Raw genomic sequence first — 19,908 nt, forward strand, 5'->3', positions numbered from 1 at the left:
CCTGCTATCAGAAGAGCAGTGCAGAAAAGGCAGACGTATCAGACCTAAGCCGTGCTCCAGGTCTCCGCAGTCTGAGGAGCACAGAGGACATCTCACACAGCTCTCTCCTTCTCCACCCACGCCTGCTCACCGTCTGTCAATTTTATAGTTTCTACTTTTTAAAAATTCTAATCATGCCGGGAAAATCAGGTAGCGTAGCCAACTTTTTCTCTCTCTCTCTCATCGGCCTCCTTCTCTCTCCCCCGCCTGTCTCCCTCCACACTTATTTCATATTCATATGTGAAACGAACGATCAGGGAATGTCGTTTCCTGGGGTGTCCTGACAGCGACATACTTGCTGCCCCCCCCTCCTGTGTTTGATCATTACAGCATATCTCTCTTTTAATTGGTCATCGGAGTCTAACCCAGGATCAGCTGCAGCAGCTCACAGCTCAGCTAATCACGTTGTGACAGCAGCTGGGACCAGACCACCATGTCACCACTGATGACGCTTCTACTCTCATCTCCTCGTTCTTCTCCAACCACTGGGAATGTTTTACCTGTCCTTTCATCTTTCTTCTCCAACTGCTTTTCCCAGCTCTTAAATGGTTTGGTGTCCCAGGTTGTCTAAAGCAATGCTCGGCATACCTGAAAATAATCCTGAATTTCTTAAATGACAGGAAATCGTACAGACTGTGACTTTAATAGTCTAATTTTCCATCGTTATACTGCATATTCTCTCTGTCTGGGCACTTAGTGTGGGGCCTGCCTAGTGAGAGTCCCTGAGACTGAAAATGAGCTCCTCACATAAAGGTGTTCATCATCACAAGATTGATCTCCTGTGATGTTCATTTCACCAGACGTCCCTCAGTCTCAGACGTCATAGATCAAACCCAGAAGATGCCTTAAAGCTCTCTCTCTCTAGTGGCCATTACCATACCCTTCAACAGCTGAGTGTTTCTGCACAATATCGCTGCACATTTCGGGAGAAAATGATATAGACCACTTAGATCTCGTTTGAGATTCTGCCAAGAAGAAACATTTCAAACCATCTTATCTGCCTTCCAGAGACGTACAATTTGGCATTTCAAGATCAAACCATTTGGGAGAAAACTGACTTGAAGGCAAACAAAATGAGCTCAAACACAAATAGCCTTTGAGATGAAAATGGCTGTTCTGGGCTGTTGTGTGAAGATGGTGCCTGAGTGACAATGGTGTGGATCAATAACTAGGACCAGGAGAGGAGAGGGATATATCTGTCTCCATCAAGGGGCATGATCAGACATATCACATAAAGGGGTCAGTTTTCATTGTAGAGGGGGAGGAGGAAGAGAAAATTGATCTGTCAAAGTGGAGGAATGGTATTGGGGGTGTGTGTGTGTGTGTGTGTGTGTATGCGTGCGTAGGAGAGGGAAACTGGGGTGAATGAACACTTGATGTATTGGGGACTGACTGGTGTGGAGGGGCACAATGCCTACAGACAGCTCCCAGCTCCTCCAGGGCAATATTCATCTGTCATTCATGTGTCATTCAGGAGGTAAGCATCAATGAAACCTAAGAATAAGACACTAATCCAACGGTCTAGGCCAGTGACACTCAATCCCGGTCCTGAAGAAACACAGTTCTAGCTCCGCTGTAGATTGAAAACCCATCTCTTCAATCTACATCTTAACAGTCCCTCCTAAAGACCGCTTCACCTTCACTACCCCCCCTATACTAACCCTAACCCCGAGACCTCTTCTCCCCTGCTACCCCCCTGTACAAGTTCTCTCCTGCTAATAAAATATATATTTAAAAAAATAAATAATAATAATTAAAAATTAGCCTACTGGCATTACGACTGCCAATGGCCCCTGGTGTGAGCATTGATTACTTTGTCTTATGATGACTGTTGGATAGATGATTCACTTACTTAAACAAATGTATTGTTGTACGTCGCTTTGGATAAAGGCGTCTGCTAAATGCCATAAATGTAAAATGTAAATGTAAGCAATGACACAGGCTGGGATAAAAACCTGGACCCACTGTGGCTTTCCAGGTTTGAGTATCACTGGGCTGGGCTAAATCAAGTGCGCCGAAAATACTCTCTTAACAACAGCAAACCCACTGTTGAGACACAACGTGAGGATTCTCTCAGTCAAAATGTCCTAGGCTGGGTACAGAATGCCAGGGATATATCATGACATAGTCTCTTTGAAATAGATCATACAGTGCATATTCACCAGGGGAGGCTGGTGGAAGTAGAAGTCGGAGAGGACGGGCGCTCATTGTAATGCATGGAACGGAATGATACCGTTCACTACAATGAGCCTTCTACCTCCACCGGCCTTCTACCTCCACCGGCCTCCCCTGACATGCAGATAACCGTCATCAACATCCCTCCTCTCCCTCACTCTTATTCAACTCAGAACAGGGTTGAGGGGCGGGGCATAGGAAGCATAAGGAGAGAGACTAGTTTGGTATGTAAAACGATGCCAGCCAGTCTGTTAAGCAGTGCCATGACTGGGAGCTAGAGTGGAGATGGTCTTGTGCGCCGCGGAGGCTTGTGTTGTGTCGTAGATAGTGCAGCACCGCGGAGGGACGCGCGCGCGCTCCTCATGGCCTACAGCATCAACAGACACAATCACAGCTCTGCTTTAACGAGATTAGAACCTAGAGCAGAATACAAGGGGAAAATCGGTGACGCCAAACTGTGTTTAGAAACAAAAAATAAGACGATTCGCTACCTCCCCCTGCATTTACATGAAGTGATTTCTTGTAAATGTGTTTCAAAATATGTGCGTGCCTGTCTATGAGTGGGAAGCGACGCTGATTCTCAACATAATACTTGCAAGCTGGGTAGCCTACTGCATGTTATGAGGAACAAAATCGTCTTTCGCCTGAGGAGGCTATCATCAATCAACATGACTTGCTAATTATAAGCGTAGATAGATGTAAAAACATAGTTCTGGATCACAGGGCCCCGCGAGTCTCAAAGCGCTTAACGTGGCACACAATGCCAAGGTAACTACTGACTTTTATGCAATTCACTCTTTCCCAGGGTGTTGCTGCAAAAGAAGACTGTGTTATCAGTCAACTTATCTGTTAGTGAATAAATGAATAAATGAATCCATAACTCCCCCTCAGTCCTCAGTCCTCAGTCCTCTCACCTGTCTGTGCTGGCTGTCCGAACCCCCCAGGAGCGGCGCCAGTCCCGAAGGGGTTCTTGTTGGCGGCGTCCTCGCTAGGTTTCCCCCCCAGACCAGAGAAGAAGCCCCCCCCTGCAGCGGAGCCCGGAGCGCTGCCGGAGCCTGAACCAAACAGACTCCCTCCTGAGGGCTGCTGCTGCTGCTGCTGCTGCTGGGGAGGGAGGAGGGAAGGAGGTGGAGGGAGGAGGGAAGGAGGTGGAGGGAGGAGGGAAGAAGATGGTGGAGGGAGGAGGGAAGAAGGTGGTGGAGGGAGGAGGGAAGAAGGTGGAGGGAGGAGGGAAGAAGATGGTGGAGGGAGGAGGGAAGAAGGTGGTGGAGGGAGGAGGGAAGAAGGTGGAGGGAGGAGGGAAGAAGATGGTGGAGGGAGGAGGGAAGAAGGTGGAGGGAGGAGGGAAGAAGATGGTGGAGGGAGGAGGGAAGAAGATGGTGGAGGGAGGAGGGAAGAAGATGGTGGAGGGAGGAGGGAAGAAGATGGAGGGAGGAGGGAAGAAGGTGGTGGAGGGAGGAGGGAAGAAGATGGTGGAGGGAGGAGGGAAGAAGATGGAGGGAGGAGGGAAGAAGATGGTGGAGGGAGGAGGGAAGAAGATGGAGGGAGGAGGGAAGAAGGTGGTGGAGGGAGGAGGGAAGAAGGTGGTGGAGGGAGGAGGGAAGAAGGTGGAGGGAGGAGGGAAGAAGATGGTGGAGGGAGGAGGGAAGAAGGTGGAGGGAGGAGGGAAGAAGATGGTGGAGGGAGGAGGGAAGAAGATGGTGGAGGGAGGAGGGAAGAAGATGGTGGAGGGAGGAGGGAAGAAGATGGAGGGAGGAGGGAAGAAGATGGTGGAGGGAGGAGGGAAGAAGATGGAGGGAGGAGGGAAGAAGGTGGTGGAGGGAGGAGGGAAGAAGGTGGTGGAGGGAGGAGGGAAGAAGGTGGAGGGAGGAGGGAAGAAGATGGTGGAGGGAGGAGGGAAGAAGGTGGAGGAAGGAGGGAAGAAGGTGGAGGGAGGAGGGAAGAAGGTGGAGGAAGGAGGGAAGGAGGTGGAGGGAGGAGGGAAGGAGGTGGTGGAGGGAGGAGGGAAGAAGATGGTGGAGGGAGGAGGGAAGAAGATGGTGGAGGGAGGAGGGAAGAAGATGGTGGAGGGAGGAGGGAAGAAGATGGTGGAGGGAGGAGGGAAGAAGGTGGTGGAGGGAGGAGGGAAGAAGATGGTGGAGGGAGGAGGGAAGAAGGTGGAGGGAGGAGGGAAGAAGATGGTGGAGGGAGGAGGGAAGAAGATGGTGGAGGGAGGAGGGAAGAAGGTGGAGGGAGGAGGGAAGGAGGTGGAGGAAGGAGGGAAGAAGATGGTGGAGGGAGGAGGGAAGAAGGTGGAGGGAGGAGGGAAGAAGATGGTGGAGGGAGGAGGGAAGAAGGTGGAGGGAGGCGGGAAGAAGATGGTGGAGGAAGTACAGACAGTCAAGGTAAGGATATAACTTGGTGTTCTACATGTGTGCCTCGAAGGAGTTCTCTTTCTCCGACTCTTACCTGAATGCAATAGCATAATCATTTGTGTGTGTATATGTATATGTATGTACAGTACCAGTCAAAAGTTTGGACGCACCTTCTCATTCAATGGTTTTTCTTTATTTTTGAAATTATTTTCTACATTGTAGATTAATATTGAAGAAATCAAAACTATGAAGGAACACATATGGAATTATGTAGTAAACAAAAAAAGTGTTAAACAAACCAGAATATGTTTTATATTTTACATTCTTCAAAGTAGCCACCTTTTGCTTTGATGACAGCTTTGCACACTCTTGGCAAGGTGTGTCCAAACTTTTGACTGGTACTGCATATGTGTGTGTGTGTGTGTGTGTGTGTGTGTGTTTACGCATTTGTGTGGAGAGGCACTTGGGGGTGTTTCATCATAGCAAATGGGGATTTCACTCTACTTTGTGAACTGCATTGATGAAATGAGAGTGTTACCTGTCCGAAGACCCCCCCCCCGCTGGGGTGTTGACCAAACACAGAGGGGTTGGTCGCAGGGCTGCCGAACGCTGGGGGGAGAAGAGGGAAGAAAATGACTAGAACGTAGAGGAGAAGAGGAGGTATTCTGTGGACTCTACATTGCAGAAATAAACATACATACACACACACACACACAACTGATTGTGCTTGGGATGAGCTGCCATTTGAGGACAGCGATGGTGACAGTGCTTTGAAATCAGAACTCTGTGTGTGTGTGTGTGTGTGTGTGTGTGTGGGGAAACACACGGTGGACCATGAACAGACAGATCCCTCACTCTCTCTCTGCTTCTCTCTCTGACACCGCAGCAGCGAGTACAGCTTTCCATTTCCTTTTTATTCCCCCGCTCCATTTTTCCTGTCCGTTCAAATGGGCTGGTTTTAGAGAGCGCTGTATTACTGTCCATAAAAATCCCTCATGCCCAAAGTCAATTCCCCCATAAAAATCATCTGGAGCATGAAATGTTGCTGGGCGGATAGGGACCGCCCCAGATGAATGCTGGGACTGGCTGAGCCCCTGCCTACCCTGGCTGGCACAGACAATGGAATGCACTCATCTCTGAAATGGCTGCAACATCATTTACCCCCCCCCCCTATAATTCATATTGTGTACCTCGAATTAAGGCCTAGACAATGTGCTGACTCTGTTTTGAACAGGTCAGGGACATACATTTGTCTGACTGACTGCATAATCATATTCTATTGACTATTATAATAGCATTCTATAAACGTACTGTCGTCTAAATGTAAATGTAGCAATCAACTACGTTTTAAGAGCGCTGATCACCTATGCATGGGCTTAGGTTGTGGAGCACCCTCAGCAACAGTCTACAGCCCCGGCCATAGCTACACTAACAATATGCTGCATGGAACAGCTCTTAAATAAAGCTGAGCGACAGTTAAGGGCTAGCTCAGATAACGACACCAACAATATGCTGCCTGAAATACAAGCCAGGCATGAAGGGGACAGAAATAATACCAGGGGAATGAAGAACACATAACCAAACTCTACAGGAATCTGACTGCCATTTATAGAGCTAATCCTGTTGCTGTCATGGCTACGCTACGCTAGGCTAGCTATTGTAATTCTTATAGAGCTACACCTGTTCCTGCTTTGCTAGCTATTGTGGTCCTTCTGATACAAACTGCTGTCACCTCTGAAAGAGAGAGAGAGAGAGAGAGAGAGAGACATAGACACGCACACAAAGTAATTTGAACACCCGTGTCATGACCTGACTATCAACACTCCCATAGATAGTGACGTGTTCGCTCACTCAACAGAACACGACTTGCTAATGAGTAAAGAAAAAAACACAACTAAAGATTCAGGGCTCGGGTCAAACTTTATGCCAAGATTCTCCAACTCTGCTGCAGTAGGTGTGCTGGCATTTGTTCCAGCCTCCTACTAAAACACCCATACACACAGAGCACATTGTTGTGGTGGGTCTAATGATATAATTACATTGAGGTAAAAATACAAACTGAACAGAGTGCTAAGGTGCCTCAATTCCACCGGCTCTGTTCTCTGTGTTTTCGACATCGACTGGTTGGTCCGATGCCGGTCTGATGCTGTGTTAACTGCAAAGCACAACAGGGTAATCCAATTCATGTTGAACCTGCTGTGGGGGCCCCGGCTGCATGCTGCAGACAGATGACTGTGTGACCCTGGGCTGCTCCTCACAGCACAAAATCCAGTCACTCCCATTAGACTGTCTGATACAGTATGAACAGACAACGCAGACAGACACGCACGCACACACTTCATTAACCCCAATCACAACCAGAAACAAAACAGATTTTCCTATCCTCCTTAAGACTACCCTGAAGCAAGCACACTGCACCACATCTCACATGGTGGTGGCATTGCTCATCAGTGTGAATAAATGGTCAAACATGTCGAAAGAGAAATATTGAGGGGGGGGGGGTACTAGTGTCCCCTCCACTCAACAGTGGCTTTGAGGTGCAGCCTGCCATCACTACTGCCAGCCTAGTGGTCTATGCCTACAGTACAGACCAACCCTGATTCTTGTGGTGAACAGAATGAGCGTAGCCGGGTAGGACCACAGAGCCCTGGGACAGTTACTGTAGACTGTTTAGGACCGTTAGGATGGTGACAGCCTGGGTCCTTGTAAGTGCTGAGTTGATACACAGACAGATCAGCTGTTTCTCCTCCCAGGCCTGACCATGACCCACCCTGCCCCCCCTGGCCCCCTCAGCCCCTCCTGGTCAGCAGGAGAATTCAGGGTATGCCTGGGAATGGGACAACTCCCTGCTCTCCGCCCCAAGACTCCCACCACACCCTAAATCTCCCACCCTCTGCCACACCCTAGCCCCCCCCCAACCCCTCTCACATTCACACTCTCTCTAACCCCAACAACCCTCCAAGCCCACATGCCCATATCTCCAGCCTCCCCCCTGACCCCAGTTGCCCCCACTCTGACCCCAGTAACCCAGAGAGGTCAGCCAGCTGCTTGGCTGTCTGCCACAATCCCACCAAAGGAAAAAATATCTGATATCTCCAGGTATTTTAATAATCTTCATTCACGTCAATATTTGCTTGTCAAACAGAGAGACAGAATAAACCATGGCAACAAATAAAGTTAATATGAATTCCGGTGTGCACTCCACCACAAAAACCAAGTAATCCAATCTGCAGGAGTATTTGTCTAGACCAGTGATACTCAATCTTTTGGGGCTGAACATTGTCTAAAGCGGATAAAAAACGCTTAGAAATGATTGTGGAAGCATTTAATTTGTTTTGTTTTATTTTGTATTCTATATTTTCAAGATGGTGATTCCACATTGGGACACATTTACATTTGACCTTTCATTGCTTATGTTCAGGGGCGTCCTGTAGGTTTCATTAAGCATGGCTCCCATTCACTTCTTGAAAATGGCATTTTGGTTCCCCCCCACTTTTTAATCCAAGAAATTGCATTTAAGAGCCAAATAACAGGATAAAGCCTATGGACCTACAGTATAGAAAGAATTGTTTTATGAAATGGGTCATAAAATATGCACCACCTTATTGATATGTGACTTACCTCGACTCCAGTGCTATCTTTTATCAACAAACTGTTATTATTTTGTTATTTGAATGAAATAAATGATGATATTAGTTAGTAGGAAACTTTTAATCATGTTTGAGTGTAATTTTATAGTAGTAAATGATTGACACAAAATGTTGTGGCCCTCCGGCTGCTCGGGCTAAAGTAATTGAGTATAGACGTCTAGACTGTGGTGGACAAATGTGATTTCTCACATTCTGGAACAGACAATGAACCCAGACAGATTAACAGGTTGAGGCTATAAATTCTGCAGGATTAAAACAACCTCATCTCATCCCACAGTGATGTTAAAGGGGATGATCATCAAATAAAACACTATTGTTCTGTACTGAGCTGTCTGACGCAGTCGAATACAATGACATTGTCGGTGATTAAAGTAAGTCAAAGATATCCTCCACTTCTAACCCCTCAATTTACACTACACCTCTGACCACCACACACACACACACATGTGCTCGCGTGCACACACACGTACACGTACACACACGTACACGCACACACCAACAATCCTCACCTGCAGGCTGTCCGAAGCTGAAGCCAGTAGAGGAGGTGGTGGTGGTGTTGTTCCCGAACACGGTTCCCTGTCCGAACCCTGAGCTCTGCTGCCCAAAGGCCGGGGTGGCACTCTGCCCAAACAGCCCTGCGCCCGCGCTGCTGGCGGCTGTACTGGCACTGGTGGGGCTGCCAAAGGAGAAGGAGCTGGCATTGCTGGCACTGGGGGCACCAAACAGACCGCCACCCCCGGGGGTGGCACTACCGGAGGCCGGGGCAGGGGCAGCTGCCGTAGGCTGGCCAAACCCAGGGCTCGCCCCGAACGCTGACTGGCCGAACCCAAAGCCGCCGGCTGTCCCGGCTGTGTTGGTGACAGGCTGGCCAAACCCGCCCACCGCCTGGCCGAATGCGGGTTGACCAAAACCACCTGTGGAGGCGCCAGTAGGTGCACCGAAGCCAGAGGAACCAAAGCCTGGGGCAGCTGGAGCTGGGGCTGAGGCAGAGGCGGAAGAGGAGGAGGAGGAGGCTGGGGCCGGGGCAGGCTGCCCGAACACGGAGGCCGTAGAGGAGGCTGAGGTGATGGAGGCGGTGAGGGTGGTGGTGGTGGTGGCGGAGGGGGCAGCAGTGATGATGGTCGGGGTGAGACTGGTGACTCCTACGGTAGTGTTGTCTATGGTGACTGCAGGGGGCTGGGTGAAGATGGAGCCTGGTGTCTCAGAGCTGGGGGGCTGGTAGGTTGGGGGTGGGGGGGCCTCCAGAGGCGGGGTGGGGGTGGGTGCCGGAGGGGTGGGGGCGGTCTCTGGGGCAGGGACAGGCTCAGGAACAGGGGTGGCACTGGGGGCTGGTGGGGTGACGGAGGCGGGGGGGACAGGGGTGGAGGTGACTGAGACGGGGGCTGGAGAGGGGGTCTGGGCTGGGGGCGTGGGGGCTTTTTCAGGGACGGCGGGGCTCGGTGAGGGGTCTGTGGGGGTATCAATTCCTCCTGTAACAGACTCAGCAGGGGGGCTGACTCTCTCTACGCTGGGCTCTGAGGGGGTGGGCTCTGACAGCGGGGTGGGGGCTTTGGGCTCCTCCTCGGAGGTGGGGGAGGAGGAGGAGAGAAAGGGGGTGGGGGAAGAGGAGAGGAGGGGAGCGGCCAGGAGGCTGCTGAAAGAGGTAGTTCCAGAGCTGGGCTGGGGGACAGAGAACGCAGGCTTGGTGAATACCCCACCTGAGCTTACTGACACCGCCATCCTGGATAAGTCCGTGGCGGCAGGATCCGCCTCGCTAACGTGCTGGGGTGCATTACCAAAACTAAACTGGGCCGCTCCTGTGCCAAGCCCCCCAAGTGCGCTTCCGTTATCTGGCTGTCCGAAGCTGAAGGCAGCTGCGGAGGGTTTAGAACCATCCTCATCCCCTTGTCCCACCCGTAGACCAGAGAAGCTCCCCAGAGTCTCCCCCCCTACAGACTTAGGGGCCTGGGGCTCCACTCTGAGGGCCGGGGTGGTGGAGCGGACCGGGTCCCCTGACATGCTAGGGGGTGGGGGGGATGGCGAGCTGGTACTCCCCCCCAGGGCGGGGGAGGTGGACTTGGGCGTGAAGGAGAAGGATTCCTCCACGGCTGAGCCGAACATCATCTTGCCCGCGCTGCCACTGGCGAAGGAGAATTTGCTGACATCCTTCACTAGAGAGGAGAGAGAGAAAGAAAGAGAGAAAGAAAGAAAGAAAGAAAGAAAGAAAGAAAGAGAGAGAGAGAGGAGAAAGACAGAAGAAGAGAGAGAAAGAGAAGATAAATCAAAATTACATTTAGAAGCGGAACTGTGCCAGACACCCAGAAGCTTCCGACTGATGCATTTAACTGATCGATTCTGAGTATAACGAGGATCAATCAGCTATTACATTCAATCTACCATCTCAGGCTGTGTGTAGCGCACAATAGTACCATAGCTGTACATTACAGACTGTTGACAGTACCTTGTGAGCTCCCAGCTCCTTGGATCACAGAGGAGAAACTGAAGCCGCCTGCAGACCTGTCAAAATGACCATAACAGAACACAATCAGCTATTAACACATGATCAGGACTATCGACAACGTCCGGGTTCTCATTGGCGGTGCCACTGTTTAAACATTTAAAAGCAAATTAAACAACATATTTAGGAATGATAAGAGTAACTATATTTGATCACCAACTACATTGTTGTTAAAAACGAAAGTGAAAGCCGTAGGATGTTCCTCAGCGTTTGTTCCTCAGCGTTTTAGCTGTATTTTTGGCGCATTTTGCCGTGAATAAACGCAAGTTGGGTTTTGATACTGCAGTCCAGCGCCACGCTTTTCAAAAATCCTGGATAGCTTGAATTATGCAAATAGAAATCGCAAAAACTATAATCTGTCTCCCTCCACTTCCCAGTTCCGGAGCAGGGCATGTATCCTGATAGGTGGATTCCCTCTCTTGACCCCTGACCCTAACCCAGGAAGGGACTCACGCTGCGAAGGAGAAGGCCTTGCTGCTCTGTTCCCCTAGAGATGGGGCGGAACTGGAGGGGGCCGGGGCCAGGGCCACGGTGGGGTCCGCTTTGGGGGGTCCGCCTGAGGGAGAGGTAGAGAGGAGAGGGGGAGAGAAAGGAGGGAGGGAGAGTGGAAGAGGTGAGAGGAGAGGAGAGAATGAAGTGATGAAACATCACAAAAGGAAGCACTGTGTTTTACCACTCAGGGTATATAATGTAATGCAAAATATGCTCGTACACAAATATAACATAGGAATAGTTCACCCAGAAGTGTAGGCTGAATAGTCAAGAGGATAATTTGAACATTTTCCATCCTGTTATGATGTGATTTAGAGTAAGAGCATGTTCTTACCAAACACAAAGCTAGCCTGGGAGGCAGCTGTGCTGTCTGTAGACACCTTCAGTAAACCTTGGGTAGAGTTCTGACAGACAGGAGAGACACACATACATCAACAAACAGATTCCAACAAAGATGTTGACGATGCAACTGTCTGTCATCCACCAGGCGTTGAGAAGACAGAAGCACAGGATATATAGCCTCTAGTCTACGACTCAAAATGGTCTGTGGAAAACAACTGAAGACAAATCCGTTCTCCCAGTCCATGTTCAATTTAACCTCATGAATAATAGATATAAATGTTCTTTTAGCGACCAAAAGCTCAATAATCATGTTAACCATAATTGAAATCAAAGTGCAATCTAGCGCATGTCTCTGGATTGTGTTCATAGCAAATAGCAATAAAAATTGATCCATGTTGTCAGTGATATACTCACAGAGTGTGTGTGTGTGTACTGTACAGGATGTGTGTGTGCGTGCAAGTAGGCCTATGTGTTTACTTTGGTCGTCCCCATAAACTGCAGAGTGTGTGCGTGTACTGTACAGTGTGTGTGTGTGTAAGTGTGTGTGTAGGCATATGTGCGTACTTTGGTCATCCCCATAAACTGCACAGTGTGTGTGTGTGTGTGTGTACTGTACAGTGTGTGTAAGTGTGTGTGTGCGGGCCTATGTGCGTGTGTATGTGGGCCTATGTGCCTCCCCATGAACCTCACTGTGGGCTGGGACAGCGGCGGTGTGATGAGTGAGAGAGTTCCCCGTATGACTGAGCTGACGCCAGGTTGTGACTTGTAGTGCTGCACTGCTGGGACATGGAAGGGTTGTGAGGCATGTAGCACTGCCCCCCCCCCCCCCCCCGCCCCCCCCTCCCCAAACATAATGGGGGTTTTCCTCTCTTACCCAGAACACAGGCCTGCGGTGCGGGCCAACTGTGAGCTTTCCCTGACTTATGTGAACTCCTCCAGAGACGCGATGAATAACGGCTCGGGCGAGCTGGAGGAACACCGCGTAGGCGGCTGTCAATCGTTCAGTGATAAGAAACGAGGAAGTATGCTGCAGTAACGCGTGACGGCTCTCTCTCTCTCCCTCCAGACTGAAGGGCCAATCAGTGGATGGGACAGGAGAGGAAGACACCCTAGGAGTGAACGGCTTGGCAGAGGCGACAGTTGATACTCACTCGTTTGGCTTGGTTGGTAGCCACCGTGGCCAAGACGTTCTGCACAACGTGAGCCGCGGGGGCTGGGACTGAAGAACTGTCAGAGAGAAGGAGAAGGGGGGGGGGGGGGGAAGAGAGAGAGAGGGGGATTTTAAAGAAAGACAGAGAGAGAGAAAAGCAAGGAGGAGATTTTAAAATGAGGCATATACAAAGAGTGAGATTTCAACGTCACACGCTTTGCATCGACCCATAATTTACAGCCCCCCCCCCCCCCCCCATTCACAAACACACTGCATAAGCAGTGAGCCTCACAAAAGCCAATGGCATCACAATACCTTCCTAGAGAGAATAGAAACCAGAGACAAAAGCCCACACCACAGCCAATTTACTGAACCCAATACAGTCATAACGCAGAGCTTGAATGGGACACAATCTAATACAATACAATACAATACAATACAATACAATACAATACAATACAATACAATACAATACAGGCCAAGGTTTGGGATAGAGGGGTCTAAAATTAAATATTGGGAGCAGCGCTCATTTGGAAAAGAGATGAGAGAGATGGATAGAGAGATGGATAGAGAGATGGGGAGAGAGATGGATAGAGAGATGGATAGAGAGATGGGGAGAGAGATGGATAGAGAGATGGGGAGAAGGCAGAGGGGATGAGGTGCAAACAGTGATGGAATGGGCAAGGAGAGATTGCAGAGCGGAAGATGAGAGAGAGAGAGAGAGAGAGAGAGAGAGAGAAGATAGATAAGGAGCAGTGTGTGTGTAAGAGAGAGAAACATGGAGAGATGCACTCAGATTGTGAGCCTCTGCCGGGCGCTAAATCAGATAGGATGGAGGCAGTGACCTGATAAAGCTATCTATCTATCTGGAGTGTGTTTCTCTCTGAGCCACACAACCAGATACACAGAGCTGATGGCTCTCACGTATGGACTCATCCACTCTCAGCAGTGACTCTCAGCAGTGACTCTAAACAAGAGAGCAGACAGCAGGTTCAACCTGACAAGAGCTCTCTCTCTCTCTCTCTCTCTCTCTCTCTCTCTCTCTCTCTCTCTCTCTCTCTCTCTCTCTCTCTCTCTCTCTCTCTCTCTCTCTCTCTCTCTCTCTCTCTCTCTCTCTCTCTCTCTCTCTCTCTCTCTCTCTCTCTCTCTCTCTCTCTCTCTCTCTCTCTCTCTCTCTCTCTCTCTCTCTCTCTCTCTCTCTCTCTCTCTCTCCCTCGGGAGAGTCATAGTGTGTTTGAGAGTGAGCGTGTGTGTTTTATTAATGTGTCGGGGTGATGAGTGTTTGAGCCTCTCCTCTCGCGGCCCTGGAGCTCTCCATGCATCAGTATGAGCACCGCATCACCACTGGGCCCCGGTCAGCCCACGACGATCAATACACACCCACACGCACCCGCACGCACGCACCCACACGCACGCACAAAATGGGCACACACACACACACACACACACAACTCTGATAAGTGATCTAGTTGCTTATGGAAAAGGCTATTGATCCACTGTATTGAGAGAGCTATCGCTAGAGGCTAGCTAGTGTGTTGTGTGTTGTGTGTTGTGTGTTGTGTGTTGTGGTGTGGTGTGGTGTTGTGTGGTGTGGTGTTGTGTGGTGTTGTGTGGTGTGGTGTGGTGTGGTGTGGTGTGGTGTGGTGTGGTGTGGTGTGGTGTTGTGTGTTGTTGTGTTGTGTTGTGTTGTGGTGTGGTGTGGTGTTGTGTGGTGTTTGCAGACAGTGAGTAAGGGATGCCGTAGTGGGTGTAAAGCTATGGCTGAGCCTGTGGCAGCTTTAATCAGGTGGTGATGAGTTTCAACTGTGAGGTGCCAACACTGTCAACTTGAGCCCTCCTAACTCACACACACACACACACACACACAAGACTGGCCAAGAAGACTGGGCGTTACACTGAAATTACACCCATTGCCAACAGGGCCCCCTCTAGGAGTAAAATGGAAGTGCAGCCTAATTGGCAAGCCCTCTTATCAGACAGTAACCTAGTTATTAGGAAAAAAAAACAGACATAGTAAACAACTTATGATGGAGCCTCAACATTTATATGAAATGTTGAGTTATTCTGACTGGCTGACATCAGTGCTCTCCTAATTGGATGAGGGCAAGCATTCACCGTTCTCTTCCAGCTGCATCTGATAGAGGGCCTGACAGAGCACATCCTGTGTACCTGTGTGGTTGACCACTCCCCTGTGCGCTGTGGACCTATCGCCTGAGGTCAGTTTTAGACACCGTACATTATTTACACTCGTCTCCATCAATGTTGCATGGCGAGGCCCTAACCCTGCATTTCCTCAGACAGAGGGCTGTGCTGCTGCCTGCGGTTTCCTAGGTCACACACACACACACACACACACACACACACACACACACACACAAAAACATGCATGAGGACCACACAGACACTCCACCTGTGTAACCTTGCACCAGCAAACACATACTCCATCAAATGCTACATTGTAACAGCCCATGTTTACACCCCACCTCACCTTGACACAGCTGGCAGTCACAGCCCTGCACCAGTGACCGTAGAACACACTCCTATACTCTGTTCCCGGTGCAGTAGAAACACAGAGCACCACACTGTAACTCTATCACACACCCACTGAAGCTTGAAATGAAATGGCCACCCACTGAATATAATGAAATGATTTCATTGAGGTAAAACCTAATAAGACGGGGGGAAGGGAGGGATGTTGCAGCTAACTAAACTATACGTTCTGATGGGGTCTATTTATAAAAAAAAAAGAAAAAAAAAAGAAGAGCTTGATTGGCATGTTAAACCAGGACATATGATTACTGTGCTGCTAAAGTTCGCAAATTCTCTGTCACAATCAACGTCTAGAACTAAAATAAACAGAGTGTGAAAGGAGGAGAGAGGTGAGAGAGAGGGAAAAAAGAGAAACGGATAACAAGCGGGAGAACAGAGACGAGACAGACAGACAGAGAGAGAGACAAGAGAGACAGACAGAGAGATAGACAAGAGAGACAGACAGAGCGAGAGAGACAAGACAGACAGACAGAGCGAGAGAGAGAGACAAGAGAGACAGACAGAGGAAGAAGCAGCTGGTGAGACGAGGGAAGAAAGAGAGAGAGAGAGAAGGAGAGTCATACAGTACTGCTGTGGTTCTGGTTTCCCCCCTACACTGTACACCAGATCCCATCCTCCTCTCCGGACGTTGTCAGTTGGCACTCTGTCGAGCTAAAAGGTCACTCTGGCGCTTGGCATCTGGCAGAGATAAATAATCTATGGTGTGTCCCCAGCTAGACGTGGCTGGGACGGGCACAACAACTATACTGCAGAGAGAGAGAGAGAGAGGGAGGGAGAGGACGGTCTGGTCGGGCTGGGCCATATCAAGGGACAATGTACTGTACATTCTCCTTTCAGTAACCCGGGCGTTGATTTGACTTAACCGCAGAGCGAACCCGGTACGTATTGGAGACAGGCTATGATTGGAAACTACCGGTTATTGTGTTACCCCCTGCTGCTGCTGCCAAACTGCTGCTCAAATCCTGAATATATACCATACTGAGAACAAATATCCACCAACAATGTGTCAACATTATTAGCCTACAATAAATCAGTCAAAACGAGATCAATCTTTCGTGAAAGGTGGTCATTTATTATCGTTTCCATACGAGACTGCTGTGAACGATCTGTCAAGACTGGTCGATAAATACCGCTAATGTCGCAACGGTCGCTCAGAATCAAATGCGTCGTTTTAAAATCATCTGCAAATATCAACAGAGAGAACATACAATACATACCGTAAAAAAACCGACACATTTATTTCGACCTGGTGTTTATTAGGGACGGGAGCATTGATTGGCTTCAATGTCATTAGTGGCCCAGCTATTATTGGGGAGTCACTTATTGGAGGTATTACGGTATCTGGTGTTTTAAGCACTATTACAGACTATTGTCTGAATAGAACAATATCACTATATGCTCCAAACATCAGCCTATAGACTGGCCGGGTTGGGTAACCTTTCTCTGGTCATCTCTCCAAGTCTGAGCCTCAACAACCAGATGTATAAGGTGAGAAAACATGAGATTCTTTTTTTTTTTTTTATTACTTTTATTGATCCCGACAGGAAATTATTTTTTTCCTTCCTTTTTTCTATTTTCTAGTTTGGATTCGATCGCCACCTTCCGATTGCTGGCCGGCCTTTCTAACTTCTAGGCTACCTGCCACCCCCAAGGGGTGGTTTCATTCCCGGAGGGTGATTTCGACGCAGGCGAGGCTGCCTTGATAAATATCTCAGTGAAAATAAGGTGTGTTGAGAAACTGCAGCTCTCCTTCCATAAGAACAATGTGACTTTCACACTCGCATTCAAGTTCTGTCCAAATAAGATGGAGGACAAAAAAAATACTTTTAGGAAAGAAAAGTCATGTGAGATGATGGCATTTGAGTCAAACAATGGACAGTCCCAAAACACCAGATAATAATATCTATCCGCAAGGACATACCTTGCTGTGATACTTATCTCATATATGCACCTAAAAGCAGAAATGACTTAGTCTCCACCTTCGTGGTAACATTTATGACAGACCCAAAAGCGCTGACGTTACAAATGAACAGTCCTTCCTGTCCTGTCTGTGACATTGAGGACAAGGGCATTCTCTCCCTGGCACATTTATAGGCACAGACACACAGGCCTCATAATAAAAGCAGTCAGGACAGTGTGTGTGTGTGTGTGTGTGTGAGAGAGAGAGAGAGGAAGACTGTGTGACAGAGTGTGTGTGTGTGTCCTTGCCCATGTGAGTGTGTGTGTACGTGCCTGTGTGTGTGTGTGTGTGTGAGAGAGAAAAAGACTGTGTGACAGAGTGTGTGTGCGTCCTTGCCCATGTGAGTCTGTGTGTACGTGCCTGTGTGTGTGTGTGTGTGTGTGTGTGTGTGTGTGTGTGTCTGTGTGTGTGTGTGTGTGTACTCTACTATTTGGATCTCCCTGTTAGTGCCATGGCGTGACATAAAGGGATTTGCTGACAGCTGGACATGTCATGTGTCAAAGACTGAGGGGTCCCTGGTTGGGAAGACAGATGTTGGCAGCTGGAGCGGGCACAGACCTCTCTCTCTCTCTCTCTCTCACACACACACACACACACACACACACACACACACACACACACACACACAGTCCTGTGTGTGTGTGTCCTTTATGTGCAGGGTGACCTAGCAGCTTTTTAATACATCTCATAATATTAATGGGGGGATGTCAAGGCTTTTTATTAGCGATGATCCATCTGACACAGTAATTTCCAAGATCAGGAAAGGACTAGAGGTGAGACAGCTCCAGGACTAGAGGTGAGACAGCTCCAGGACTAGAGGTGAGACAGCTCCAGGACTAGAGGTGAGACAGCTCCAGGACTAGAGGTGAGACAGCTCCAGGACTAGAGGTGAGACAGCTCTCTAACATGCTTAGTTGGGACTGGCCTACGGACGCCACTCCAGGCTTGTTCCGGAACTCTTGCCAAACCGGCCTCAAGAAGAGTATCTCCTGCTTTGTAGAACTGTTTGACACATGGTCTAAGGCACTGGTACTACTCAGCAACCAGAGAGGCAGATAAGACGTTGTCATTGGCCAAAAGTGCTGCGACATTCCCTTCACCTAAACAACACAGACGACGATGTCTCTCAATAAAAAAGTATGGGTCAAATATCAATTCCTCCATGCTCAAGTGTCCACCAAAACTCTCTCTCCCTCTCCCTCCTTTTGATAACCCCATTAATTATGACTGCTCTGTTCAGTGTGTTTGGGCAATCAGACTAACGTCTCTCTATCTGTCTGTTCATCGCTGGCCATCTTGTCCTGATGATGAGGGATGGGAAGTTTAAATGTCAGATCTGACAGGCAGTCAAAGAGAGAGAGAGAGAGAGAGAAAGAGAGAAAGAGAGGAGCGTTTTGTTCAGTGTTCAGTTCCCCCCCAGCTATGGATTAAAGGCCTGGGACACGCCAGCTGTGATGGGACAAACCTACACAAAAGATCCCCAATGCCCATATTGTACATAGACACGCATGCACGCACGCTGAATAACCTAGTCCAGTGCTGACGTGGGTCTCTCTCTCTCTCTCTCTCTCTCACACACACACACACACACACACACACACACACACACACACACACACACACACACACACACACACACACACACACACACACACACACACACACACACACACACACACACACACACACACACACACACACACGGTTCATTGTCCACATGTGTGTCGGCTGTAATATAGGTCTACCCCTCCCCCCCACAGAGACCCTGAATGCTTGGTCCAGCCGAGAGGTAGTGATGAGCTAGGTAAGGGAGTGAACGTTGCTAGCATGGAACCAGGTGTCTTTAGTACAGCGTGGATATTTCACAGTCTGATACACCCTGTTCTTTCCAAAGGCTTTATTTGTGTGGCTGAATGTTTCTGCCTCAGCGAGTCATTGTGAATTTGCTTCACCAAGCTAAAACAGAGCAGCACCCCCCCCCCCCCCCCCACACACACACCTCCTTTCTCTCTTCATCCCCCCTCTCTCCCTCTCCCTCCCCTCACTATGGCGTAATCTGGCCTTCGGCATGACCTCATTCTACAGCTACAACCCAGCCCAAACCCCTGCTTGAGTTTAACAACTAAAAATATAAAATGTACATTTATCATGCTTATTAAACTGAACTACAATGGGAGACTTTGTCTTTTTGTACTTTCTTGTGTTTAGACAGACACACAGTGCTGTGTTAGGCCCTGTGGAGCTCCCTAAGGGGCTACAACAGAGAGAGAATGGTATGGCAAATACCCAATCACAGGAACTGTTATCAGTGTTGTATCAGTCAATTCCTATCCAATGTTTTGTGTGTTTGTGGCTCTGTGTTGACTTCATCTTAATTCAGCCTGTGTGATCCACTCCAAAACAAATGGAACACTCTGGAAAGTACCCCAGACGCCACTCTGACGAAGAAGTTGGATGATGAGGATGAAGACTTACTTCATCACCGTGGACACGGGTATGTGCGGTCCTTTGTCCCTCAGCTCCTGCACGTTGACTACCTGGGGGACGGTCTTCAGGGTCGACTCGGTCAAGGAGGCTGCTAATAAAACACAAATGTTGAAGTTCAAATGTATTTGGGTTCAGTGCATTTTATGCAGTGTCACAACACACTTTACTGAAGGAAAGGTTAACAATATGAAAACATAAAACAAAGGTGATAG

The 19,908-nt window shown here is 49.0% G+C and overlaps 1 protein-coding gene across 4 annotated transcripts in view; it reads right to left on the minus strand.

Moving 5' to 3' along the window:
- Nucleotides 1–19,908, minus strand: part of nup214 (nucleoporin 214) — a 43,386-nt gene that overhangs the window by 11,868 nt on the left and 11,610 nt on the right. For 2 of the 4 annotated variants that reach the window (XM_083669517.1, XM_083669514.1), the window contains exons 24-31: nucleotides 19,685–19,787; nucleotides 12,701–12,776; nucleotides 11,542–11,611; nucleotides 11,169–11,271; nucleotides 10,659–10,714; nucleotides 8,728–10,368; nucleotides 5,107–5,177; nucleotides 3,129–3,318 (exon numbers count right to left, since the gene is read on the minus strand). In XM_083669517.1, the coding sequence (XP_083525643.1) occupies nucleotides 3,129–3,318; nucleotides 5,107–5,177; nucleotides 8,728–10,368; nucleotides 10,659–10,714; nucleotides 11,169–11,271; nucleotides 11,542–11,611; nucleotides 12,701–12,776; nucleotides 19,685–19,787 (2,310 nt within the window). The remainder of the gene's footprint in view (nucleotides 1–3,128; nucleotides 3,319–5,106; nucleotides 5,178–8,727; nucleotides 10,369–10,658; nucleotides 10,715–11,168; nucleotides 11,272–11,541; nucleotides 11,612–12,700; nucleotides 12,777–19,684; nucleotides 19,788–19,908) is intronic. The other 2 variants (XM_083669516.1, XM_083669515.1) reach the window with 2 other exon arrangements.

This window comes from Argentina silus (genome assembly GCF_951799395.1).
Source record: "Argentina silus genome assembly, chromosome: 5".
NCBI lineage: Eukaryota > Metazoa > Chordata > Actinopteri > Argentiniformes > Argentinidae > Argentina > Argentina silus.